The sequence below is a fragment of the Agelaius tricolor genome, unplaced genomic scaffold (genome assembly GCF_023055355.1).
Source record: "Agelaius tricolor isolate 1412-34295 unplaced genomic scaffold, bAgeTri1.0.p SCAF_9, whole genome shotgun sequence".
Lineage (NCBI taxonomy): Eukaryota > Metazoa > Chordata > Aves > Passeriformes > Icteridae > Agelaius > Agelaius tricolor.
Window position 1 is genome coordinate 3372484 of NW_027269269.1, and position 27889 is coordinate 3400372.

At 38.1% G+C, this 27889-nt stretch overlaps 1 protein-coding gene across 2 annotated transcripts; it reads left to right on the plus strand.

The window, feature by feature from the left end:
• The first annotated feature begins 919 nt into the window (after positions 1–919).
• On the plus strand, positions 920–27889 carry MTMR6 (myotubularin related protein 6). 2 transcript variants are annotated; one of them, XM_071434048.1, is made up of 14 exons: positions 920–1060; positions 4955–5071; positions 6937–7099; positions 8014–8171; positions 8876–9004; positions 10038–10172; positions 11297–11429; positions 16006–16115; positions 17135–17260; positions 18477–18526; positions 19322–19522; positions 20045–20179; positions 20258–20384; positions 22176–27889. In XM_071434048.1, exons 1-14 carry the CDS (start codon positions 1037–1039, stop codon positions 22434–22436), a joined length of 1869 nt encoding a protein of 622 aa, XP_071290149.1. In that variant the 5' UTR covers positions 920–1036; the 3' UTR covers positions 22437–27889. The 2 variants fall into 2 exon arrangements, with proteins under 2 accessions (XP_071290149.1, XP_071290150.1); XM_071434049.1 differs by lacking the exon at positions 17135–17260.

Sequence of the window (27889 nt, forward strand, 5' to 3'; positions counted from 1 at the left end):
TTAATGTGCACCCTTCTTTTGTCATATAAAGAAAGAAAAAGAAACTATTCATAATTCTATTAAGCCTTTGTTCCTTTTTTCTAGGTTCAAGAGTATAACACGGCCTTGGCTGACCAACAGCCTGTGTTGATTAGTAACATTTTCTAGAACTAATATTTTCTTCTGTTACTTCCCTATCTATAAGTTCCTAGCCCTATCTACAAGCAGATTAATATGGTGTGTTTGTAAAGACACATTTATCTTATTCCTTTCAACGTTATGGGATCCATGGGTATGGTTCTTGGGCATCCCCATGGGGGAGAAGACTTGTTCAGCCCATCGACCGATCCCAGAAGGTATAACAGAGTCTTCCCTAACTTCTCCTCATTCTTAACTCACTTTACATTATTTTTTTACGTCTAGGTGGACACTGAGTGACTTTAGTTATGCATCTTATTCAGTGAGGGGCGGTCGTACTTCAGCAGGCAGGTATCTCAGGATAGTATCTGAAATAACCTGGTGATGGGATCATGTGTCAGTCCAAGGAGAGTGATTTCGCCGTGGTTGCTGATTCAACAGCAGCACATCTTCCTTTATCTCCCTTAGTTTTCATCTGTTGTGTGGATTTTCAACGGGAAAGCGCCACCGAATTCCTCCTACTTCTGCAAGGGTTTCGACTGAGCCTGGCCGCGGGGTCTCCCCTCTGCTCCACCCTCCGTTTAGTCCCCTTTAGTTTGTGTTGCGTGTGAGGTCGGGTGCGCCGACCGCGTTCCACCCGGGAATAAGAAACGTGTTTTCCGTGACAAGTTTCTCACAGTTACCTGTTTATCCTTCGTCATTTTCCCACGCCGCCCTCCAGCCATTCCCGCCCCTCAGCCGCTCCCTCCCCTCAGCCATTCCCGCCGCGCGGGGGCGCTGCGGAGCGCGCGGCGCTGGCCCCGCCCCGCAGCCGGCGCGGCCCCGCCCCGGAAGCGCAGCCGGAGCGGCCGCCGGTCCGGCTCCGTGGCGGCGGCGGTGGGAGCGGGAGGGAGGCGGCCGCGGCCGAGCGGGCACCGCCATGGAGCACATCCGCACCACCAAGGTACTGCTGGTGCTGCGGCTCGGGAGCTGCGGTAACTGTGCGGTCGGGAGGGCCCGCCCAGCCCGGCGCGCCCGCTGCGGGCGAGGGCGTTGTTGTTTTCGCTGCCTCCTGCTGTTTTGTGGCTGGTGCCGCCCCGCGCGGGGCTCTGGAGCGGCCCGGGCCGCTGGAAGTGGTGGAGGGCTCTGGGCGTGCTGCTCCAGTGTGGCCCCGTGTCTGTAATAAGGGGAAGACGCTAAAAATCCCGGTGTGGGGGTTCTTGTGGTGGAGTGGGGAACAGGATAAGCGAGCTGGGAGGGGATTGCATTTGTTTTGTGTGCTCTGGATATGGTTCCGTGCAGCTTTTTCTAGTTTTGGAGGCAAATCTATTGTGAAAACAACCTATTTGTTTTCTCCTTTTTGAATATTCCAGTGTGTGCTGTTAAATACGCAGGCCGTCAGTGCCTGTGTAATGTGTTAGGCTATTAAAAATGTGTCAGCTAAGCTGTAGCTGGCATTTTGGACTTCCGTGGCTTTTATTTCCCATTATTATTGTGTTAGTCTTCTTTGTATAATGAAGATGCGAAAGGAAGGTCTCTCTTGTTGTGGCTAATCTTTAAGTGAATACTAAGTCACAGCTTCTATAGAATTAAATTTCTAACAGTACTTTTCTCACCTTGCTCATCATCACTGACTGCAAAGGTTGCTGAAAAGACTCCCCCTGTCTGTTGGGTCCTGGGAATTGTGATTAATCCTGAACCTGGTAGTCTGACTTTAAAGTTGATTTATAGATATTTTTAAAAAAGGAGCGTTCATAGTTCCTGTCCTAGTACTAGATTCACAACCAATAATTACATAAAGGAAAGGGCTTTTAAATTTTTTGAGTAATAACTTATATAACTTTTATATAACTGTTTATAGCTGCTTTTATTTTTCATATACATGTGTATATGTGAAACAGAAAGAAGGTCTTTGATGAAACTACCATTAGTGACACTTTATTAGTCTGAAATTAGATGCACTTTATTAGTGCATCATGCTGACAGATTTGAGATAAAGTTTCTTTATCAGCTGTTTATTTACAAACATGAAAGTCCTTGTTTGGAAATTTAATGTTGTATTGTTACAGTCAGTAGCTGATTCCAAAATGAAAGCTATACTAAAGCCAACGAGTCTTGATGATCAGAGTATCTGTTTAAGTTTCAGACCTGAAATTGACACTAGAAAGGCTGCAGGTTGCTGATTTCTTTGTGTCTGCAGATGATTGTATTTCTGCATTGTGTTTTTGGGGCACTGCTGGGGAAAAAATAATTCATATAACAATAGAAGTGAAGAGAGAAATGAGCCCTGAACACAATTTGTAAGATACAAGACTTACTACTTGAAGTGATTATTTTTATAATTCATATGAAAAAAAATTATGCATTCTAAAAAAACAGTGTCATGGGAAGAAATAAATAGAGTGAGATTTCTTTTGTTACAGCTGTGTTGCTCGCTTAGCTTTCTGCAAACTGTTGGTTTATCGAATATCCAGACAGATTAAAATGTGTATTGGCAAGCATTAGAGGTATAGGAGCAAGAAAAGTAAAGTACAACCTGCACTGTGGGTCTTGAAGATTCACTTTGTGTGTAGGTTCAAGCTGGATCTCATGCCAGCTGTTCTGAGACATCCCTGCTTTTTCTAATCTGACAGCATTCCTGTTTTTTCAGTTTAGTTAAGTCATAGTGAAATAAACTTGAAACAAGAGTGCAGTCTTGCACAGATGAACTGCTGTGCAGGGCAGCTATTATCCCCAGGAGAAGGTGATGGAATTGGTTTTGTAGCTCCTCCAACTTCAGTTTACTGGGAATGTTGAAATTAAAATTTCTTTACAACTATCCACACAGCTATCTGAAATTGAGTGTAGCTTTTTGTGAAATTAAACTGTCCAACAGATTTTATGTTGAATAAGGAAGTGAGGTCAACTTAAAAATCACTTCTGAGAGTTTTATGTTTAAGTAGCAACAAATGATCAAATTCAGTTTATTAAATGTGGTGGTGAAGTAAAGAATATGTGTTTTTTCAATGAATCTTGATAGTATCCTTAAGGATATTTTAAAGCAAAATCTGGTAGAAAAGGCTGAAAATTCTTCAGTCAAACCTGTTTGCATATTTGAAGTCAAATGTGAATTAGTGAAAATACTGCTGGATTTTTTCTCCTGGATATGCAAAGTTTTGCTTAGTTTGACTGCTAAATCAAATCAAACAGCAAAAGGAAAAAGTGTATCATAAGCTGAGTACCCATTTAATCTGGTTTGAGTCAAGTTTAAATGAACGTTTCATCTGTGGAGGCTGAATCTAACTCAGTTGTCTTTAATAAAAGTTTATCTGTGACTTGGCTTTCAGAATTCTTGTAGACTTTACCTAGGTAAGTGGAAGTTGGAGCACTAATGCCTGTCCTCATCTAATGTAGAAATGCAGCTTTGAGGAAAGCTGCCTTATTACATGGAGGAGAAGGAAACCTCACATGCCAGGATTTTGTGGGTTGTGTTACTGGAGCAAAGCTGGGGCAGTTTCTGTGCACTTTTCAACTTGCTGGGGAGGTGCAGTGCCAGGTACTGGAGCAGTTATTGCTGCAGATCTGCCCAGTATGGATTCTGTGTTTTGGCTGTGGTGTATTCACTTATGCTGCTCTAAACCTGAGGACTTGGTGGTTTCAGCATGATGTACTTTGGTGTACTGATGCATCTAGTTTCCAATATTTTGCTTTCTAAACTGAAATCTGGAATATTATCATAGTGCTGACTTCTAGTATATATTTGTATTTCCTTCATTCTGTTTTGTATTCATTGTTGTTTTTTCAGCTTTTGAAAGCAAAATTGGGCCTTTCTAGATCCTAAATACCTGATTTTTTTTTCTGTTTTGTATGTGCTTTTAGTAGGTAAATACATCTGTACATAAGAGTTAAAAAAGGCTTAACATCAGCACAGAAGATATGGGTTCTCCTTGTCGCCTCCTCTGGGTGCTGGTCTTGCTGGTGTGGAAGTTTTTGGAGTTCTGCCATGCATTTAATGGTAGCACAGAGCTTTAACTTGGCATTAATGAGACAGTGCTGCCAAGAAATAGAGGAATGCGTGGAGATAAGCCATTTGCCACACTCCTTTCCTGTTCTTGCACACAAAGAATCGAGTAATGCTTGTTTCAAATAGAGCACTCTGTGGAGCCCAGAGTTAGGAGGGGCAGATAAAATACAGGCTATCTAGAAATAGTTATTATTTTGAAATTTTTCCATAGGATTGAGATAACAGTGTTGATAGAATGCCAGAAGGAGTTGTTGGCCCTTGTGAGGCTCAAGTATGAATTATCTGCTTCAAATGCCAGCACAGTCCTTGAATTTCTAGGAGGTTTTTTTGTAATTATTAGTAGAATGCTTACATTTCATTAAGAATGCATTTTGACTATGAGGCAAGGTTATAATAATACTGATTTTTGAAGTTGGGGAATTTATAAAAGACAGTACAGAGCTAAAATGGAAGTCAGGTTTATGGCATTGAGTGTGCAGACAGCTAATAAAGCATATTGCTGAGATCAGCTGTTAATTCAGTGCTGGCATCTCAATACCAGGAAACTGTTAGTGCGTGTTTGCTGTGTTTTGGGGAAGCAGCCTAAAAGCTTAGTAATTATTAATTCTTATTTTAGAAAAAACTGGAACAAAAAATAGCTCAATGCTTTTTATTGAAACAGGATATTTGAACTAGTTGGTCTCAAAGCTTGTGACCACTCTAGTTTGGCCTGAATAGCCTTGTGTATACTGTCTTATGTTTCCTACCATTTTCAAAATTATTGCACCAACTGACAAAGCCTTTGCTAAGTTGTAATTTAAATTCTTCAGAAATTCAAACTTAACTTTTATTCCCCCCTCCCCTTTTTTGTTACAGGTAGAGCAAGTGAAATTACTGGATAGGTTCAGCACAAGCAATAAGTCACTGACGGGAACTCTGTACCTTACAGCAACTCATCTGTTATTCATAGATTCAAGCCAGAGAGAGACCTGGGTAAGGATAATGAATGCTTGTGGCTCAAAGGCATGGGTCCTCCAGATACATTTCTTCTTCCTGATCTAAGGTTGAATTTGTTTACTAAAATGTTCTTAGCTGTTCTTTCTACTCTCCTCCTTCGTGGTATCATAATAAGTTAATAATTCACAGGTTATGCTCTTGCATGACGCTGCTGCAGTTGAAATCAGGTCATGTTGAAAGTTTTGACTTTTCCTCAGGCTGCTGTAATTTCTTCTGTAGCTTTCACTGGTATTTCTGAATGCATGTGTGGTGGTTTTCTTTAAATAACTGACTTACACCATGATTCTGAGGCAGGAGTGGGAGACTGATACATAGTTTAAGCATCAGGTTTAAAATTTCAGAGTTAAGTTACCTTGTAATTAGATTCTGTCTTGGTTAAATGAGATAGCAAAAATGCTAAGATCTCAGGTTTGGGCAATATTGATGATAACATGCACTTTTTTAGAGCAGTAAGCAGCTGTTTCTTCACAAGTATTCATCTCTGAAATAAAGGGTTTCAGATGGGGCAGCAGCTTCTTGTTGACCAGTACCAATGTTGTGCAATCAAAGCTGGCTAGTACATTAGTTTTTGTGCTTACTGCCCTGGTGGCACACATACGGACATCAAGCTGTGGCTCCCACTGGAGTCCAGCCACCTGACTTGAGTAAGTGCCTTAAGTCTTCCATCCTCCAGGATGAAATAGCATCTCCCTGGCTGTTGTTAATTTTTTTTCCTGTAGGTGTATTTTCCTTGATTACCCTTAATCCTGTATCCTGGTTATCTAAGTGACTCATGGTGCTTTCAAGAAAATTCATTTTTCTATTATTTGTTCTCGGATACAAGGTACACCTTTGTACAAACCAAACTGTTACCCTTTCATACAAAATGGGTTTTTGGGGACAGCATGATTCAGAAGCATTACTTGCTTGTGTCTCCCATGCACTGCATTAAGAGGTTTCGTTTTGGGGAAATTGAACCCATACTCCAAGTACTGCATTTCTGATGATAATGCAAGTACCAGGTATTATTATCATAATGTCTTCAAGATAGTCTCTTAGGAAATGCATATTTGGCAGCACAGTTTTCAGTTGTCAGTCAAATTCTGATCAGTGTTTAAGAGGATTTGATTGCTTCAGTGAGGTAATTGAAATTCTGTCAAGAACATCTTGTTCAGTTGAGGTAATGTATCTGTGCCTTTCTTCCCAGAGTTGAACCGCTGTTACTTTCTATGTATTTACCTAAATCTTGTGTAGATTTGCCACACATAATAAATCTGTGGAGGCTTCTGTATGTCCATTGCTGTGACAGTGCTGTTAAAGTGGTCATAAACATTTAGCTGAGAAACTGTCATGTTTATCTAATACAGTCGGTAATATAGGAGATGTTTTTCTTTATTCTATCTGTTAAATACTGGAATTTTGAAATCTTCAGTACATTGAATTATTTTCCCTTACTTCCTTTATTTTGTTTGAAAATTCTGAAGTATATTTCTGTAGATCCTTAAAAAATATAGGTATCCTGTCTGGACATTGCCTAATGAGATATAAGCCTATCAGTTAACAAAGTTAAAAGAAAACTGAACAACTACAGTGGAGTTTTACATCTCAGTTTTGCACTTAGAGGAACACTTCAAAATGATAGAGGAGAATAACAAAAGTTTTATACATTTAGTATCCTGATCAAAATGGCATTCTTGGATTTCTGCTTCTAAATGTATTTCTTTTTATAACTGGCTGACAAAATTAGTCAAAATCCATATTCAGCATTGCTTAGTGTGCTGTCTTGCATCTGCTGATCTAAGTAGTATGTTATTCTTATTTTTCCTCAGCATGCTTACTCTGTGAGTTTTTGTATGTCACAGATACTACATCATCACATTGCTGCGGTGGAAAAACTTCCTTTGACTACTTCTGGCTGCCCCCTTGTCATCCAGTGCAAGAACTTCAGGATAGTTCACTTTGTTGTACCCAGAGAGAGAGATTGTCATGACATTTATAATTCTTTGCTTCAGCTCTCAAGAACAGGTAATTCTTGTAGCTGTAAAAGACTTTGCAGTATATGAATGGATAACAAGCTGGGGTGTGTGTGTGTAAACCAATTATCTTTTATTTATTTTTTTTTAAACACACATTATATGAAGTCTCATGTGGGTTTGGTAATAAATAGGTTTTTTGATTAAATATTAATCTGCATAAAAATTCAGAAGCTGCATTGTCTGGCTTTTGTATATCAGTGATACTCCTTAACAGAATGAGAGATTCCTATGTGGTTTTTTGCATTTCTAGTGGTGTTCCTGAAATTGTGAATATAAATGTGTATAGTCTCTCTTAATTGTGTGTTCCATCAATTAAAAACCCACTGAGCAAATCAGTTGTTACTAATTTCATGCAGTTTCAAAAAAAAAGCTGAAATTTGATGTTAGAATAACATTACCAGTTCAGCTTTACAAGAGACTTCTGTCAGTACAGTCTTTTCCTTTTTCTGCCTTGTGTTTAGAACAGTGCAAAATGTCATCTGTCATAAGTAAATAGCCTACTAGGAAAAACAAAGTTTTTGAAAGCTTTTATTTTTTAAGGGAAACTTTAAAACTTCCTTTTTTTTAAGGTCAGTAGATATAAATTTTAGTTCTTGCTTCCCAAAACAGTTTGTTCTTTCAGATCCTGTGAAGTCTTTTAATAATTCTGCCTTTTGCCTTAAGTTTGTCAGTCTTCATTTTGTGACCCTTATGGCTTTAGAAACGTCTGTTCTGAAATAGGTCAAGCACACTCAGGAAAACTTTCATAACCTACTTCTGACTAGGTATCTGTAATTATCAGTTAACTGTAGGATAGTTGCAGAATAGATATTTCAGGCATGTCAACTATCTATTATTTAGTCTTGCTTCTGTGGATCTTGAAGCCTGAGACTTTCTCTCCATTACATATTCTTTACCTTTTAGCAAAATACGAAGACCTGTATGCCTTTTCTTATAATCCTAAACAAAATGAATCTGAGCAAGTCAAAGGTTGGCAGCTTATTGATCTAGCAGAAGAATATAAGAGAATGGGAGTGCCAAATGATTACTGGCAGTTGTCCGATGCAAATCGTGATTACAAGGTAAGTGTTGTAATGGAAGAATGTTCTGCTCTGCATCTGTTTCTGGTGAGGCCTATAGAAAAGAGCTTACTGCCAAATCACTTGGCTTGCTATATAAGCAAGAACTTATCTCTAAGCAGGTAGAGAGAGTTAACTCCTTAATGTGCAATCTCACAACTTCCTGATTGAAGGTTTTCCCAAGGCCTCATTGGGAGAGCGCGTGTGTATGGATGCATGGGTTCTTTGGGATTGTTTTGAGAGATGCTTACCTGTTGGAAGCCCAGCCCCACTGATTCTGGTGCTCTGCAGCTTTGTGATGTCTCTCTCAACTGAGCAGGATTCTACTTCAGCATTTTGCAGTGCTGGTTGTGGTGGTGTGGCTGATTCTGAGATTAGATTTCATCTTACTTTGTAGTCTGCAAGTATTAAAAATGAGGGAAATAATTTCAGTATTTTATTTGAAACACATTCTACTGCAGAGTTGCATTCTTTAGAGTGAATGCTGGTATGGTGATGCTTGGATGTGTAACTTGGATACCAGTTTGTACTACTTTCATCCATGGCTTGTCTCCTTTGAGTTGTTTACATTTGTATAAAGAAACATGGTAGTGTTTATCTTTTGTATCTTAATTCACCTTACATCTTTCAAATTGAATACAATATAAAACTAGGTTAGGCTTTGTGTCTTGCCTATAAAATCCTTTCTGTCTCTCTCTGTCTTTCAGATTTGTGAAACCTATCCTAGAGAACTTTATGTTCCCAGAACTGCAAGCAAGCCCATAATTGTTGGTAGCTCCAAGTTCAGAAGCAAAGGAAGATTCCCAGTGTTGTCATATTATCATAAAAATAAAGAGGTATAGTGTGACTTCTTTTTGCTGTAAAAGTTCTGAAAAGTATTTCTCAACAGTATTTGACAGTAGTTCAAGGGTTGGTGAGGAGGTTCAAGTACAGTGACTTGTATGGCAAGGGTGTGACTCAGGATAACCCTGAATACAGCTGACAGGAGTGGTGCCTAACAGGATGTGGAGTAAGCCTAGCCAGTTTAAAATAAATCCTTAAGTAATCTGTTGACTCTACTGAAGTTTCCAGAAACTAACATTAAGGTAACTGAGGATAGCTTTCTCTTCAGGGATCTGTCTTCTTGATACATCAGAAATAAAATATGTTAGGTCAAAATGGTAGGGAAAAAACCCCAAACAGATAAATCAACAAAATAAAAACGTTGGTTCTTCAAGGAGTTATTTGCAAGGTAAAAAAACTCTACAGGGTAGGAAATAAGATTTTGCAGTGGGTGGTGTAAAGCAGCATGCACCTGTCTCAGCTGTGGAAGGAGCATACTGTCACCTTGCTGAGTTAAAGAATTTTTCCACGAATGTGAAGTTACTAGATTTGAACATAATTATGTCATTATTTGAATATTGGAAGATGTACCTGATACCTTCTGAAATACAACATATCATTGAAATGACATTACAAAAATTACATTAGATGATAACAAATTGCACTTGCAATAATAAAATCATGCCTGCTTTAGTAAAACCACACATAATTAATGCTGTATTAAGGGAGTAGCTTGCTTTCCTAAAGTATAATTTTTCCAGTCTGTACTTTTGTGAGTTTTTATGTCAATTATGTAAACTGATACCTTGCCCATAAAGATAAACCTGAAAAACTGTTTTGATGAATATTTAGATTTAAGTTGTAGCTACTGTGTTTCAGGGTTTCCAAGGAATGTGCTTAAAAAGTTGGAACACCTGAACTTTATTCAGTTTGCTGGTGCTGTCTGCTGAATGAAACAATTGGTTTCAGTGTGTTTTGAGATTTTGCTAAGCACTTCAAGTACACATATTAAAATGATGCTGATTTGTTCTTTGTTGTTTCTGGCAGGCTGCAATTTGCAGATGCAGTCAACCTCTCTCAGGTTTCAGTGCCAGGTGCCTGGAAGATGAGCACATGTTGCAAGCCATCAGTAAAGCAAATCCTTCAAATCGCTACATGTACGTCATGGACACCAGGCCCAAGGTACATACTTCTGATGCTGCAGACAAGCCTCTCCTCCTGAATATTAGAGTGCAGGAATACGATGTAATTTTGAAAACTTTGGAGCCAAGTAGGAGTCCATCTTGAGCAAAAATGTTGTAAAAATGAGGTTATGCCTCTCTGTTCTGGTGTTTTGATTACTTGCTTTCTTAAAGAGGGTTTAAGGTTCAGCTGGACAGTTGAACCTATCCCAGTAGTCAGCTAGAATTCTCTGAATATGCTGCTACACTTTGAGAGAGGCATTTAAAAATATACTTAAATCATAGTTAAGAAGTGAACAGTTGAGTGGGATCCAGATAATTTTGATTGTTTAAAATGAAATTCAGGAAATGGTGAGCTGTGATGTGGTTTCTTTTGGAATGGGAGAGTACTATGTTCTGTGTAAATGATCTGTACAAACTGTCTCAAAAGTGAGGAAGTGGAGGAAATTCTGTTTTGGCATTTTGAGGTCATCATAAAATGGCTTGAGTTAGAAGAAGTCTTAAACATCATCTCCAGCCTCTGATGAGGTTGTTCAGAGCTCTGTCCAATCTGGCTTCGAACACTTCCAGGATCCACAGCTTCTCTGGGCAATGTTTTCCAGTACCTCACCACCATTCTTCATCACTGTCTAGTTAAACTGAATTCTGTTATTTTATTAAGTTATGTTATTACCTGTTACAATGTATGGCTGATTACCACTCTTTAGACTCATCTTCATTTCAATTAGTATTAATTTCACTCAATACAGGAGCTGAAAATGTCTGGCTCTTACTCTTTCCTTTGTATGTGAGATGTTTGTAGTGTCTTTACTCAGAAATATTTGGACACAAAAAAAGGCTTATTAGTTACGAATCTGGAGAGGAGAATGGGAATTACTAAATGCATTATTCAGATATGTCAGCTCTAAATATAGACTGCTTTTTTTTCAATATCTATATACTGTCCTTTTCTTATACTTCAGTGCTTTCAAGCTGATTTGCCACAAACTATATTAGAATCTGTTTATACTATGTGCTCTTGTGGTTTTTTCCCAATGTGTTCAATTGAAATTGCTTGACTTTTGTTTCTTAATTTGATCTTTATTCCAATAATGTTTTTCTGTGTTTTTATTTTCCTCTTTTTAGCTTAATGCAATGGCTAATAGAGCTGCTGGGAAGGGCTATGAGAATGAAGACAACTACTCAAACATTAGGTTCCAGTTTGTTGGCATTGAAAATATTCATGTAATGAGGTCTAGCTTGCAGAAACTCCTGGAAGGTATGTTTTAACTGTACTAAAATAGTGTATTTGAACACAGGGTGTTTTTCTGAAGTCTTTAATGATAGGTTACACAAACTGCATTGGCATTTCTATGGTTTATTCCAGCTCTGTGTTTAGTACCAATTTGATGTGCTTTGTGGTGATGAATTACCTTAAACCTTGACCTTCAAACTTAAACCCAACTGAATGGAGTTACTCTGAGAGAATTGAATGGCAAATATGTCTTCAGTGAGCTTTGTTAGTATGTCAGTGAGAGACTCCTGTGTTTTCCAAGTGTGTGCCTGTAGATACATTTTCATTTACAGAATATCAGTTCTACAAGGGGCGCTTTGTTCCACAGAATTCACAGTGAGCATATGGTCTGTACAAAACTTGAGTTTTTTGAGGACTTGGTGAGCCCCTTGTGTGCTTGTAGGTGTTTGTAGAGAAGGGGGCAGGGGGAAAGGTGAGCCACTTCACCGTACCACTGCCTGCCTCCTGGTGGAGAAAATGGAGAGGCAGAACTGTGTTCATAATTCTGTTAATATTTTTTAGGTAGGCAGCTGAGAGAAAATTTAAGACATTTTGTGGATTCTGAGATTAGAATACAGTGGCAGAAGTGAGGCTTCCACACCTGACACACAATACATGTGTAAGTGCTTGGCTTCTGGAATTATGCAAGTATTTCCAGAGACAGAGAAAGTTTACACTTGTATGGAAGCCTGTTTTGATGAAGACATGCTGTTACATTGATCAAGAAATCTTACAGACTCGTGGTGTAATCTTTATTTTCATTGATCCTGGATGTGCTGCTAACCTATTCTTCAGGCACTGTGCATGGAATCCTGCTGAGCTTTGATAATATGGATCTTTCCAATTATTCCTGCATGTGTTTTTCTTAAAGAAAAGATGAGAAGCATGATCCTAAGCTTGAGCTTTTAGATTTTTCATAATCCCCCTTTCTCTTACTAATACATTCAATTCTAGGAAACTATCTAATAAAACTTGATCGTTTTAATTTTTTAAGAGGCCTGCTCCTGTGTAATAATGTCTGATGCAGAAGTGTGTGCATCACACAGTTCAGCTTCACAGACTTCATATTCCTTCCATTTGAGTTGGCATCCCACCAGCAATACTTACTAAATAGTATTGTAACTGTAACTTTATTTAAGGATATGGAATATGTTTTAGTTTTTCCTTGTGTGAAGAATTGGTTTGTTTAAACACTGTTGAACAAAATAATGAATAATCTCTCTTGTTTGTTTTCCACATAAGTTTTTTTGGTAAATGAATACAGTTGTTTTACCTCTGTTCATTCTGTATGTTTTCTTAGAGTTTTCCTGAATGCCACTTTAGAAGTAGGAGCACCTTCAGGGATAGAAAGGACCCTTAAAATGTAGGGATGTCTGCAATAATTTACTCTTCAGCCCCTTGTAGAAATGTGCTGTCAGTGGGATGATCAGGAATAAAATGCCATGAAAATGGTTCACAACTTAAAATGAAGAAAATGCCATTTAGCTTCTGTGTACTCACTTTCCCTGAATGTGCTGGACTGAATGTTCTCAAATCAGAGCGTGATACCAATGACGCTGTTTGTTCAAGCACCACTCTAACTGGGACTGCCCTCAGTTCTTTGGGCTTTTTATAACAAACAACTGTTACTCATTGTTTGGTGTGTGTCCTGCTCCTTAGCTCTGTGTCTGTCTGCCTGATTTCCTTCAGAATCTGCAAATTCCACTGGCAAGCCGAATGTGAGACAAAATCCTTCCCAACATCCTTTTGTAATGGGACTACACCATGGAGCATGCTAGGGGGATTCAAAATGTAGTCTTCATTTTGGATTCAGCTGTTAATTAAATATCTTGCATGCAGTGGTTCAAAACTTTTCAGTGTGAATGTGATGACTCTATCAATGAGCAGACTACAACACTCATGGGAGAAACTTCACATAGACTAAGTTTGTAGCTGTAACACTAAATACAAAGTTCAGTTTTTATATATTTAAATTAAAATGTTACATAACAGAAAGGCGTGAACTCTGATAAGCAAAAGGGTTTTGGGTATGTCAAGAAGGGAGCATTTCTGCAGAAAATGTTTGGGGAAAAGGCTCAACAGATGTTGCAATCTGTTACATATATTTTGATGGTGGAAGTGTGTAAACTGAGTGGGTTTTGTGAGTTATGTAGAGTTTTCTGTATAGGGCAAGGGATTATCTTGGTTTTTTTATTTGTTAAAAAAAAGCCTGCCTGCAACCTAGTCTAGTCACCTCCTGAACTGCTGGCTGAGGCTTTGCTAGTAGTGTGAATAATGACAAGCAAGGGAACATGGAGGTTTTGGGACTCATGTGCATGCAGGGCTTGTGTTTTTTATAGTGGGATCCATATAGGCAGAACTATCTTGAGTCCTATTTATTGTGAAGTAGCTGAATTATCTGACTGGTACTATAAATGGTACCATAAATCATCTTTCACCTTTTAAAAGACCATAAGGAACTAGAAAATAACTTTTTTTTTCAGCATATAAGACTTGGACCAGTACCAATGCATTTGATTTAATCACCAACTAGTATAAAAAATGCCTGTGTTAATTCACAGAAATGGAAGCTAACTCTTGGGGCTTAACATATGTGTTCCTATCTCTGCCTTCGTTTATAAAAATATAGAAATCTAGCTAGGGAATTACTAGTTGTGAAATATTTCTGCCAAGCTGAAAATTCTGATCAAAACCAGGTTTTGACAGCAGTATCTGGGTGAAAACAAACTGAGGGCTGGAAGCCTGTTTATTTTCTAGCTGGAAAGCTTGTGCTGTAAATCATAAGTTACAGAATCTGTAGGTGTGCTGCCATACCTCTAGACATGGCCTTGTCTGTCCAGTCCCTTCTCTACAGAGGTTTTAATTTCCTGGTACTTGACTATTTTCAGTTTCTTTCCTTTACCACAGAGTGGTGGATGTGTTTGTGTACTGTTGTGACTGATCAAGTGTATGGAACCACTGGTATAGAGAATGACTTGGTCCTTTCAGCTAGCTCGCATTCTCATCTATGTCTATTTTCTCCATGTGCCAGATCTTTTGGAAGCAGAACTCTTGCCTAATGGTGCCCTTCAAAGGCAGGGGAAAGCTAGCTTGCTTTTACTTCTTTTATTGATATTACAGACTAACCTTTAAAAGTAGGTCTTCTCTCCTGGGGTTTCTTGATGTTCTATTACCTCATTGTGCTGTGGTTTGCTAGTTAATTTTATGGATGATGAAGATCTGTGGGTTTTAGAAAAGGTGCTGCAATACTTATTTGGAAGCCTGTCATTGTTCTAGTATTCAGCAGCACCTGGCACTGTGAATCTTCCTGAGCAGTGGGGAGTGTGCCAAAACTTGTTTGACTGAGAGCTGAGAAACATCTAGTGCAGATACAGGAAAGCTCTTGGAGGCAGTGATTTGAGTTCATAACCTTCCTTACATCAAGGGACTTGATTGAATATGAAGCTGCATCACAGAATTACTTGGTGAATTTTGTTCTCTGCTTTTGCTGCTGACTCACTTCCTTCCATGGCGAGAGATAAAGATGATTTTGCAGCTGTTGTATCCCTACTGCTGATTTTCATCTACAGAACCTTTTTATTTTGATTTACAGCCCAATGCTCTAGAATCATTAAATCATTTAGGTTGAAAAAGACTTTTAAATCATCAAGTCTAGCTGTTAAGTGTAGTGGAAAGTAGGCTTCTACTGTAGAAGAGGCAGGTATTTTTATAGCTAGGAGCCTTGGGTGTCTTTTCTTAGAATTACACATAGCTGAAGTTATGTTAGCAGATTTTTTTTAATTCCAGAAGTTTGTCATGTTTGAATAGTAAGGTAATTGTGTGAGTTATTATTCAAAATTGTACAAGAAACAGGCTATCTGTCTTACATGTGAATTGGTTCTATGTGAGAATCTTTCAGTCTACCTCTGCATCTCTTGATGCTACACTGCAAAGCATCCTTCCTTTAACTTGAGTTCTTCCTTGCTCTCTGAATTGACATTATTGTTACAGGATCAAGTAAATTAGGTAAGAATGATAGAGATCAGTTAGAAATGCAGTGTGTCAAGTGTGAAGGTAGACAAAATTTCAGTGGATTTCATTTGTCCCTGTGTTCTTGTACTGCACTTACTTTATTCTCTTGTGCAGGGTGGAGGTGATGAAACTCTGGCAGTGTGGCTCCTCTGAACTGTGTATATTGTCTGGATGCAGCTGCTTCCCTACTACCAGTACTAATTAAGTATTTCCAATGAGCCTTTGGCATTTGCATTGCCTTCTCTGGTGACAAGACTAAGGCTTTCTGGTGGAATAACCAGTGTATTTACTTGGAATGTTATATTGTCAAAAAACCACAAAGATCTTACTCTTGCAGCTCATGGTTATATAGTTCTACAGAGTTGAATTCTGACTGGAGAACATTTTGTAGTACTCCTCCCTTAACCATTTGATTAGAAATCTTTAAGGAAACCACCATTCAACTTAGGACATAGGGGATTAGATACAACATGCAATTATTCTTCTTTTCCATTGCAGGGTGTAGGTAGCTACAACTGCTTAAGGCTTTTTAACTCTTGGTTTCTTTCAGTCAGTGGCACAAGAGGTTTGTCTGTCAATGACTTTTTGTCTGGTCTGGAGAGTTCTGGATGGCTGCGTCACATCAAAGCTGTGTTGGATGCTGCTGTCTTCCTAGCCAAGGTAACTTGCATGCTGCTTCTTTCTTTGGTGGGAAGTTGACTTCCTACCAGAAAAATTATGCTTAATATTATGTAATGTGTAAAATTCTGCAGCTGACCTTTTTGGAGATAGGTGTTTAGTATATATACCAGTACATCTAATATGCTGGTTAAAGTATTATATGTTTTTTTATGATTGGAGATGTTAAACATTCCAGCCAATGTTCTGGGATTTTTTGAATGCTGTTCACTCATCTTGTTGGGAGACAAAGGTATTCTTATGCTTCCTGGTTCTCTAGATATTTTTGAAAAGTGTAACCAGTTTGGTGGTGGATGGAGCAAACTATTATTTAGTATACTCTGAAAAGTGGAACTGGGGCAGTAATTGTAAAGCAGCCAAGGTGGCTATGCTGACTTCATTTGGCAGGGAAATAGGATTCTGTGAATAATTCAGAGGAACAATTGCCTTTGCCAAGCACTTAGGAAGCCAAGCGCTTGATCTGATGGTAGTGGGTAAAGAAAAAACCTGGATCTTTGTTTTTGCTAGGTGAAATAAAAAGGAGTTATCTCAGTTAAAAGTGGGTGATTGTCCTAATGATGACCCTCAAAAATGTCTGAGCCAACAGGAGCTGAAGCTAATGAGCATTTCCTAGGCCTTTACTGTCATGTAGCATAATGATGAACAAGTGGTATCTTTAATGATGAGTTAATGTCGTTTGGGTTTTTTTTAGTATGTACTCAGTAATGTATAATCTAATTATTGTTCGGTTTTCTTGTAAATTTAGTTTTATAAGGGGGGGAGAGAGAACTGGGAACCCCTGTAGAGGTTAGTTTATACAGAAGTGGTAGTGGAATTTCTTTTCAAGGAGTTTTCTATACTTCTATGGAGACAAGTTCATACTTTCTGATACTATTTAATCTTTTCCTCATAGTAAACATTTTTCTAGCTTTGTTAAATAAGATGGCCTATGGTATTTATTTACTAGTTTTTGACTTCTGTCTAGAAAAGAACATTGATTAAGAAACAACTGTGTTTTGCAGGCAATAGCAGTTGAGAGTGCAAGTGTATTGGTACACTGTTCAGATGGCTGGGATAGGACTTCCCAAGTTTGTTCCCTTGGAGCTCTCTTGCTAGATTCCTATTACAGAACAATCAAAGGATTCATGGTAAGCAGACCATTGCAATGTTGATTGTTCCTTGGTAAAGAAAGGCTGTAAAATGTTTGAGTGTGAAAGGGAGCAAATGTACTGAATTTTTTTTTTTTTTAGTTTAAAGTGTAAAGTGGGAGTTGCAGTATATTGAGAAATACTTCATACAGATATGCTTTGCTACATGAAAAAAAATCTTTAAAATCTGAAAAATTGGAATGAAATAAAAATAGCAAATTGCTTTAGTCACCCTGCAGAAACGTTGCAGTGGTTGCCTTTTGCATCCCAGCAAGTCCCTTATCTATGACATAGAAGGATTCCAAAGTGCTTATGTGAGGTGGCACACATACTAAATTACAGCAGCTCTGTGCTGCTGTAAAACAACATTTTTGTCTGTCTCCAAAACAACATTTTTAAAATCTGAAAATGATAATTCCCACAGTGATAGAGACTTAAAGATGTCTAAGCAATCTAAATTTGTCATCTTTTTATATTGAGGGAAGAATTTCATTACGATTATTCCAAATTTTAGACTAGGAAAATCAGCAGTGTTCTGCAATGACAAGGCAAGGTGTTATGGGAACTCCTTAAGGATAAAATTAGTTCAGTGTATTGTTTAGATCTAACTGCCACAAATATTACAAGCAGTGAAAGTGAAGTTGAGGAAGAATTAGAAGAGGATTAATTTGTTGTGAATAGTGAGAATCTTTAGGGAAGTAATTTAATCTTTTTGGGTTTTGATTAATCCTTGCTTTCAGTTAAATTTCTGTGACAGTCCTTTGTTCATTTTGGTGCTTGATAGTGTGACCAAAGTGAGAAAAGAAGATAGTGTTGATATGAGCAAACTTACTGTTATAAGTGTTAGAAAGAATATATTATGTGGTTTTATATAAATTATGATAGCAGGCATGCAGTACTAACATTTTTCTTATTCTTTGCCATAGAAAGTTAATAACCTACTAGTGAAGTCATGCAACATTTTTCTTAAAATTATCAGTTACCCGATTAGCAAGTTGCTTAACTTTTTTTACTAGTTTTTTACAAATGTACTTTGAGAATCTTGTGAAAAGCTTCCAACAAAATAAAGAAGTTACAAAGTCATGAATAGTTGTTTCTATTGTAACTTATTTGACTCAGATTTAAAGTATAATATATTGATAACCTGTGGGGTTAGCACTGTAGGTGTAAGATTGAGTAATATTTTACATGAGATTTTGGTTTTTTTGCCCTCTAGGTCTTGATAGAGAAAGACTGGATCTCCTTTGGGCACAAGTTCTCTGACAGGTAGTTCACTCTGATATAGTAAAGTGTATACAGCAAACTGGGCTAAGTATTCTTAAACAAAAGACAGCTTGTAAATGTTGCATTTCTAGCCACACTGCACCAGTTCAGCAATGAGTAAGCTGTTTTCAGTACACACGGCACTTCTCCTGCTGCCTACAGTGTATTGCAGTTTATACCTATTGGATAATTGATTTATATTGCAGATGTAAATTTTTAGTGCTCCTGGTGCTTGCTTGCAGAAGTTGATGACTGCAGCAAGGTTTGCACCAATGTATAGACAGTGCAAGACCAATCTAAAGCTACGTCCCAGCTATTTAGGCAATATGAAACACATAGTTTTGGTCTCTTTAAAGATAAGTTTGCATTTATGTTTACTTTGATGCTGAAGTCACCTACCTTTAGAAGTCCTGTATGTTAAGAGTTCTGTTTTTTCCCTTGATCTGCCTGTCATCAGCTATGACAATAGCCTTGCTGCTATTTACTGCTTATTAATTTGCTTTAGCTGGTAGACTCCATATATTGACTGTGACAGTATTAGACACAAAGAAACTTAACTGTCTTATGTTGCTATTTTGTACTTAATATAGATGTGTGATTACTTATAAGTCAGAAAAACAGGTCAAATATAGACTTATTTCTATTCAAAAATTGCCCCAGTTCTTGAAGTTAGGTGCTCAATTTCCAAATCAAAGCTAGCATCAAATCAAGGTACTGTCATTTAAAAACAATTGCAGCTAAGACTTCCTTGATTTCTTACTTAAACCAGTTTCAGTCTGTCTGTGGAATCTTTTTCAGATGTTGTCAGTTGGATGGTGATCCGAAAGAGATCTCGCCAGTGTTCACCCAGTTTTTAGAAAGCGTGTGGAATCTCACTGAGCAGTTTCCACAAGCCTTTGAGTTCAATGAAGCTTTCCTCCTTCAAATCCATGAACATGTCCATTCATGCCAGTTTGGTAACTTCCTTGGAAACTGTCAGAAAGAACGAGAAGAGCTAAAGTAAGCAGGCACATTGTAATGTGTCTTTTGTTTGTTCTGGCAGACTAAGAACTTCGTGAATCTTCTTCATTTTAGACTCTGAGTAGAGGAAGGATTGGTAGTACTGAAACCTATGTTGAACTGCATCAGGGAAGAAGGCTGCAGACAGCCTTTCTAATTCTGGTAGAAAATCACATTTCTTTTTCATAGGGAAAGTTAAGGTTTTCCTGCTCATCTGTTTTTGGAGATTTTCTTTCCCCCCTCTAATTGTAGGTAACCTGAAGTTAGGAGGTATCATGTAATTTCCTCTCTTTTTAGCTAACCTTACAATTCTTGCCTGTTCAAGACTACTCATTTAGAAGTACTAGTAAGATATCTTCAATGCATTTAGCTGGAAAACTGTGAAATTTTTATCAGTTCCTCTTGCATTGTATTTTAAAAGTATTTGTTTCAAGTAGGCAAAACTTGCACATCATAAGCATTTATCTTCTGCTTGTTTGCTTGCAGTCAAGTGTGTTGACCTCTAACTTTTTTTGTTTTAAGACTAAAAGAGAAGACCTATTCCTTATGGCCATTCCTGTTGGCTGAACAGAAGAAATACCAGAATCCTCTGTATAATCCGGACTTTTCTCCAGAACTAACGCTTTTGGAGCCTAATACAGTATCATTCAATTTTAAGTAAGTTTAAATAAAATGCATTATCTTTTCTTCAGCTCTGTCTTACCTTGCAAACCTAAAAGTGTGTGTTTTGTGCAGGTTTTGGAGAAATATGTATCATCAATTTGATCGAAGTATGCATCCCAGGCAGTCTGTGTTCAACCTTATCATGAATACAAGTGAGCAAAATAAACAACTGGAGGAAGACATTAAAGAACTGGAAGCTGTAAGTATTACTAAATAAGTGTGTGCCCTTGTGACCTGTTCTTCAGATTATAGTTGTTGCAGTGCTGCTGGTTTTCACCTGAATGTCACTGCTGTATGGCCTAGCACTTACTCTGTGGGATGGTGACTTGGACTTTCACTGCTTGTTTCTATGATGAGTGCTCTAAGGCACTATTTATTCTGCTTTAATAATGAGCTCTGTTATGTAAAAGTGCTATTATCAAAGCCTTACTGAATGCAAGTTTCACAGAAGCTTAGCTTGCATTAAACTATTTTGGATATCAAGGTATCCATGTAGCTACTGCTGTGTTGCTAAAGTAAGGAGATTGAAAATGTTTTATTTCTATTATAGCTACTAAAATGGAAGCAGTAAGTATTGTTCTTCTTTTAACTTCATATGCAGGTGCATGCTGTTTTAAGTCATCATAATTATGGGTCATGTACATTGTAATGGTTTTATGAAGACAGGGCTTAATCCAGAGACCAAATGTCTATAATTGACTTGTAGGTGGTGCAGTAAACAGCCAGGAAAGGCTGATTGATACTTCTGTTACAGTCAGTTAAGGTGCTGAAACTTCTGAATAATGCCTTTTAAGGAATGCAGAAGTCTTCTGATAATCAGTTTTAATACTTGTGTGTGGACAGAAATGGTAACACAACTCCTGCGTATTATGTTGGAGGGGAGAGGGAGGGGAAGTACAGCTTTTCCAGGAGGAAAGATTTTATTAGACTGATCCTACTGTAAAGTAATGAATGCAGGTCACTTAATCTAATACTGTTTCAAATCTTAATTTTGTATTTAAAAAAATTTATACAATTGAAGCAGCAAGGTGAAGAAAACTCAAAAAACAATCTAAAGAATAAGCAAGAGGAAAGTAGTCTCAGCTCTGAATTTTCTAGAACCTCATTCCATGATACTAACTTCACCTGAGCCTACATTTGTCACTTGAGAGATCATGAGATATAGTTGTTTGAAATCCTGATGTCGACTTTGCTACTGCTGTTTCTGTCTATAAAAAGTTATAGATGGAAACAGCAGTAGCATGAGACTAAATCCAGAGACACCACTCTTCTGGATTTAGTCTCAGTTCTAATGAAATACAAACAGATCAACAAACAAATCTGTTCAGTTAACTAGTGTAACCTCCCAGTTACTGGGTGAGTTTGAATTAAAAACAAAAATGAAGTAAGCAAACAACCCAAACCATGTAACTGAAAAATCCCTTCATCCTAATCTTCCCTCTTCTCGTGCTCATGCTGGCAGGAGACATCCTTTTCTCCTTTCCTGTGTTTTAGTTAACATTTTTTAGAGTATTCATGCATTTGAACAAACTGTATTGGCATTTTTTAGATCTAAAGGAAAAAGTCTTTTAGAAGGTTTTTAGGAAAGATAGAAGGGCTTTAGATATCAAGCTGCTTTATCACTAAGAGACTCATGGTCTTTAAGAGATTGCAAGATCCCTGCTTGCTACAGTGCCAAGGTCTGTCTTCATCTGCTTCTACTCCAGAAAGTATTTCCATCTTGATAGCAACCAAATAAGGGGCAAGCCTGGAATAACCTCTCCTTCTCTGGGGATATTAATAGGCATTCTTTGTCTTCTGTCCTTCTGCAAATTTTAAGCCAGCAGTGCTTGTAGCATCAGCAGTAAACTGTGGGGAAGAAGCTGGGGTATGTAAGAGTTCTGCAGACACTGAGTTGGCCAGCAAAAGAAGGGGATACAGTTCCTTTAAAAGCACAGTGTTATCAGTAAAGAGTCATGCCCGCTGTTAGTAACTGTTCATTGTATTTCAGAAAATAAAGCAGAGAAACGGGCGGTCAGATGTGGTCCTTGTGAAGGAACAGGAGCAGACGGCTCCTCCTGCCCCTGTGGCTCTGAAATCCCCTCCGTGCTTCCAGAAGGAGCAGCCGCCGATGCCGGTGAACGACGCCGTGCGAACCATAGAGGGCAGCAACACAGCAGACAATCGCTACAGCGAGCTGGTGTCCGAGTTCTCCAAAGCCGAGCCTGCCGTTGTCAGCTTGGAGTACGGAGTGGCCAGGATGACCTGCTAATTCACATCTGGCACTGTGTTCTTCTAGACTGATTAAATGGAGAGATGGGTCATTTTCAGGATGGGTCTGTGCTGCATGACCAAAGCACGATTTGTATATCAGCAAGTTTTGTTAATGTAGACTAGAACAGCATGCTAGTTGTCAGGTGTTTGCTGTTCTTTTAAGGGGGGGGGCAAAAAAGATGTAGTTGTCTTTTTGAAAGAAATAAGGGGCATTTGGTAAGTAGTGACTGAAAATCAAGGAATGTTATGTCTTTGGACTTAGGTCAGTTTGCACTAAATTGATTTAAATAGTAATATTACTTTATTCAGTATAGGAAACCACAGATGGTCTTTCACAAATTGATTTTATTTGGACAAAAGAACTTGAACTTTCTATTTTAGGAACCGAGGCTATGTGTATATATCTCATATGAATACGTATTCCCTTACTTAGTGTCACCCGGTACTAACTTTCAGTGTATTAAGTGCCATGGAAAAGTATGACATATTTCAAATCATAAATAGTTGGCCTTAAAACTGTCAGATCAATGATTTTGTCCTTTACTACTGCAGTCTACCTGGCTCTGTTTACATTGTATTTGCTCAAATTTTTATATCCTTAAAACAGGACTGAATATAAAGAATGAAGCATGCCTAAGCTGGCACAGCCTTTCAGCAAATAGCTATATGAATGTTAACTTATCACTTGAGACTGTGTTTTTTCTTCCATTTGCTCTGTTGTTTAAAATATAATAGATTGACCTGATTTTCCTCTCTAGCAGCTCAGTAGATTGAGCATCATTAAAGCTGCAGGTTGTCTGACTTTAGGTGTTTTGATTTGTGGCAAGGTATTTAGGTGTAAAATAAGATATGCCACATAAGAGAACAAAACTAGCCAATAACTGAATAATCAGGTTCATTCAGATTGTTTGCTGTGTGCTGTGGAGTTGTTCAAGGTGCAAGAATGCAAGCAAAACTTTTGGAAATAGTTGTTCCCAAGTTAAAAGAAGTCACGTGTCTGAAGCTAATGAGAAACCGAGTGCTTCCTAAATGTTTTATTAGAAGAAAACTTTGGTTTTTTGTGAAAACCCTTCTCATCTTGTAAAAACTTGTCCAACCTGTGCATATTTAAAGTAATTTTAGTATCTGGAAATTTTTATGTATTTGGAGACAGGACAAAACTACTTCTAGCAGGATGCAGTAGAGATCATGGAACATAAGAAAAAAGGGGGAAATTCACAGTTTGTGTGCTTAACTATGTATCTGTAACCTTCTGGTAAGGGAGAAGGTTTTCTGAAATTTGTCTTATGATAGATTTTCTGAGCAGGTAAGAGAATTAGGAAGAAAAATATTGGTGCCCAGTTCTTAAATAGAGGTATGAATTTTAAGTTTGGGTATTAAGATCCCTAATTATGTTAGATTAATGCTACTGATCATTTACATCTTGATTTAAATAATTTTTGGTTTCAAAGGACAATAATTTCATTCTCATCCTAATCCCTGAAGTGTGTTTTGTCACAATTACTGGTGTGCACAATTTGGCATAATTTGGCAGCATTTCCCTCTGCACCATATTGGATCCAGGACTCTTAGCAAGGCCAGTATATGTCAAGATCAAGGTGCACTGGTGGGGCTGTCTGGGAAAAACCAGCTGTGACTCTTGTATTTGGCTATTAATTCACTCATTTCACTAATTGATTTTTGAAACTTAAGCATTTTTATTTTCAAAGATATAAGCATAGTGTCACATTAAAATATATTATCCACTTAGTTAAATACATTTAGAATGTCTCCACTACAGGTTTTGACAGTTTCATGTTTGCACAAGTGGTGCCTTACAGGGTTGCAGCAAGAGAGGTTTTTGTGCCTTGTTATTTATTGTCTCCCCTTCTCCTTCACCTTCTGTATTAAATTTGTTCTGTGGTTTTCCTTTGTAAAAACATGTTGTATATTAAGCTTGTATTATATCACAGTAGTGAAACAAACTTATTGCTGACAATATAGGTAAGTGTTACCAAGTACCAAGTGTACTTGTTTTAATATTTAGCTGCTCTGGTGTGCCATGTACACTTTTCCTATTTATTGTTTAGAGTTTATAGACTCAAAAGATTATATTAAGCTTTTTTGCAAATATTGTTGTATGTTGTTTTTACTTTAACAGCCATCTGAGTGCCCTTGTATAGAGGGGTTTTGGAGAGAAGATCTGTTCCCTTTCAGTACTGTTACTTGGAGTTTATTTCAGTCTTCAGGTCCTTTTTATTGGCAGAATTCACTTCTTAGGGAAAGGAACTGGAATGTGTTTTTATTTTAAATCATGGTAGGCATGTTAAGTCACCTTTAAAATGCCATAAAACTGCTCAGGCACTGAGCTTGTTTCTTGATCAAAAAATACAATACTTCCTGATCTGAAGTAAATATTTTACTTCAGTTAATATGTAAATAGTTTTATAAGACTGTTTTGTAGAGCAACCACTTTGTAAGGTTCAGGTAGCCCTGCCAGCTCAACCCCCAGGGTCACCAGTGAGGAAGGTTCCTGCAGAGAGGCATCTGTCTCTTCTCATTTGCTGTTAGGCCTAAGCCAAAACTACCTAAAGCACATGGGACCTGTGGTGCAGTGAATAGCTGGTAGCCAAGTGAGCTCCAACAGAAAGCTTGGCAGGATGGCCAAGACTCAGCACAGTGGGGCTGTTCTGTGTCCTTCAAGAAGGATTAAAAAAAAAATCAAGTAAGTTGACTGTAAAATTGTGTCAGAAGCCTAGGAACAAGAAAGAATTTGAATTCTAATTTCAGTGGATGAGCTTTTTCTTCATCATGAATATGCTACTCCAAGAGCAGTTACATACTGAAAGGCACCTCATACAGATCAAAATAATGTGCAGAACTCTCTCTTTCAGGCTGTGACATTAGTTTGTGGTCGGTATGCTCACCAGTTGATTGGGAATATAATGTCCCAGACAGAAAGTTGGTACATTTGATTCTGCTCCATAGGTTGCAAGACTTTGGCACCTGTCAGTTCTGTTTGTCTTAAGGAAGTCTCCTTAGGTGAAGTTTTTGGGTTTCTACATTCTGTGCTCTGCTTGATCTTTTTTCTTTTAATGAATCAAGCTGATAGTCTCACCTGAGAAAACTGATTTCACTTTTGTACTACAGGCAATTTAAAATATTTATTTCATTACTACCAAAAGAGATGGACTTATTTTTTGGGAGGCTTGCTAGTGTCATAAGGTATTCTTCAATACAATTTTAAGTATCCAACTGTTCTGTTTCGTAGGGCAACTGCCAAATCGACAGACTAAGAAATTAATTAGGCAACACTGAACTGAGCCTGTGCATTTTCTACACATGTCCAATTACTAGTGACCTAAATCTAGGGCAGAAGCCTGAAGTCTGGAGAGTCCTTTTAGAGAACTGGAACTGCAGTTCTTCCATAAAACCACACAACCCTGTGTGGAACAAATGCCCTGATAGAATTGTTTTGCAGAGGGAAAGCTAGCACAAATCAAACTGTGACAGTTTTATGTGTCTCCTCCTCAGGGTAAGCACAGTGGAGAATGCCTTGCTGGGAAAGGTGATGTGTTCTTCCTCTCTAGTTGCTGTTTTCCTGAGGCCTTTTAATAATGTAACACATCAGCAAATCTCTGAGAACTTGCTCCTCCCATTCTGGTAACTCGAGCACAAAACTGGCTGCACAGCTGGGCTGAAGTGGGGCTGGGGTAGCTTGGCTTATCTACTGTCCTCTTAAGGAAGTGATATAAATAATATAAGGAAACTCAATGTTAAAATAGCACAGGGCACATGCTGTCAACATCTGTTCTTTAGAGTGCTGCCCTGCTCTGGAGCAAGTGTGACTGGCATAAGGGCCTCTCGTAAGCATGATTGCTTTCTAGTTAGTTTAAAGTAATCTGATTTCAAACTAGATCATCCCCCCAGTGGTATTTATAGATCTTTAGGTCAGAACCTAAAGGTTGCTCTTAAAACTCCTGTTTATTTGCTAATAGTTTTAAACCTGTGGCTGATCATAGGCTAAGTGTACTGGTTGTGAAACCTATATTAACCTTTAGGATTAAATCTTTAGATTGAAGTCTGCTTGGACTTGCTTTCACCATTTATGCCACACTTTTCTCCTAGTGTTGCTTATTGTGGTGCTTGACATCAGTCAGATGTAATGGGCTTCTTAATGCTCTGGATGTTTCAATAACCTGACACTGTGGCTTTCTTCCACTGCTCTGAAGGCTCACATCAGCCTCAGTGAGCAGTGTGAGTGAACTCATGCTTGATCTAGCTAGCTTGACCTGCCTCCATGTTAAATAACACTGAAAATCAGCACAGCATCATTACTCAGTGCAGCTTCTGTATGCACAATAGGCTTAAAGAAAGGAATGTAGTCGGGGACCTGTGTCACAGCATGTAGCAAGGAACAGGACACTGCAGGACTATGACTCATAAAGTAGAAGCAGTAAAGCTGTTCTGATGTCCAGCAGCAACTCAGGGACTTGAGGTGGAAGGTTAGAGGCATACTGCTTCTGAGATCACTTTCCAGGTCCCAGAGAATTTAGTGACCTGGTCTGTGAATCACATATTTCTGAGTAGTTCTGTACTGGCATTGAGGAGCAGAAAATGTATATGGAACTGTGTTTCTTAATCTACTGGCTTCACGTAATAGTAATAGTGTCCTGATGGTGATGTTGAAATTGGAGCACAGTATCTTGTTTATTCTTGTTTGTATTTTAACCCTTGAGGTCAGTTGCATACTGTTTATATCTAAGTGGGATTATAGTTTTGGCACACACTGTTTTCCTTGTTAATGAAAAGCACGTACACATCTTGTGCTTTGTATCTCTGCATATATTTCTGCTGAGTGCTTTTCTTGCAAGCAGGCAGCCTTGGTGAAGTCCCATGATGCTGCTCCACCAAGCATTCCTCATTACCTAGCACTACAGATTGCTTTTCTTGCTCTGTCTTACTATTGTTCTTCAGCCTTACAGTTTATCTTTACAGCTGTCTGTTGACAATGTCCCTTGACAAGCATCTTTCCATTGAAGAAAATGGGTTCAGCATTTTTCTGTCTCTCAGGGATTTTTACCCCTGAACTAGTGAACTTGAAAAATAGTGCTTACTCTCCCCTTTGGGGCTTCTGAGTGCCTGTTGACTTCCACAGTTGGTTTGGTTACACATTTTAAATTCAGATGTGGCTATTTTAAATAAAGAAATTAAAAACTTAGTCAAATAATAGATGTGACAAAGGAAAAGAGAATTTTTCATTGTAAAATATCTGGAAAGACTGGCTGTTTCACTAACATTTATTGCTCTATGTAATGCTTTCTGTAAAAGTCATTTATCTGTGTGCTGGGATCATGCTTGATGTATATTCCTGAAGAAACTTTAGCAAATGGAATTTTGTAACAAGTATTTTATTTGTATGTGTTTTCAAAATCCATAAGGCTTAAAATAAAGTGATCTTAATATTGCCAA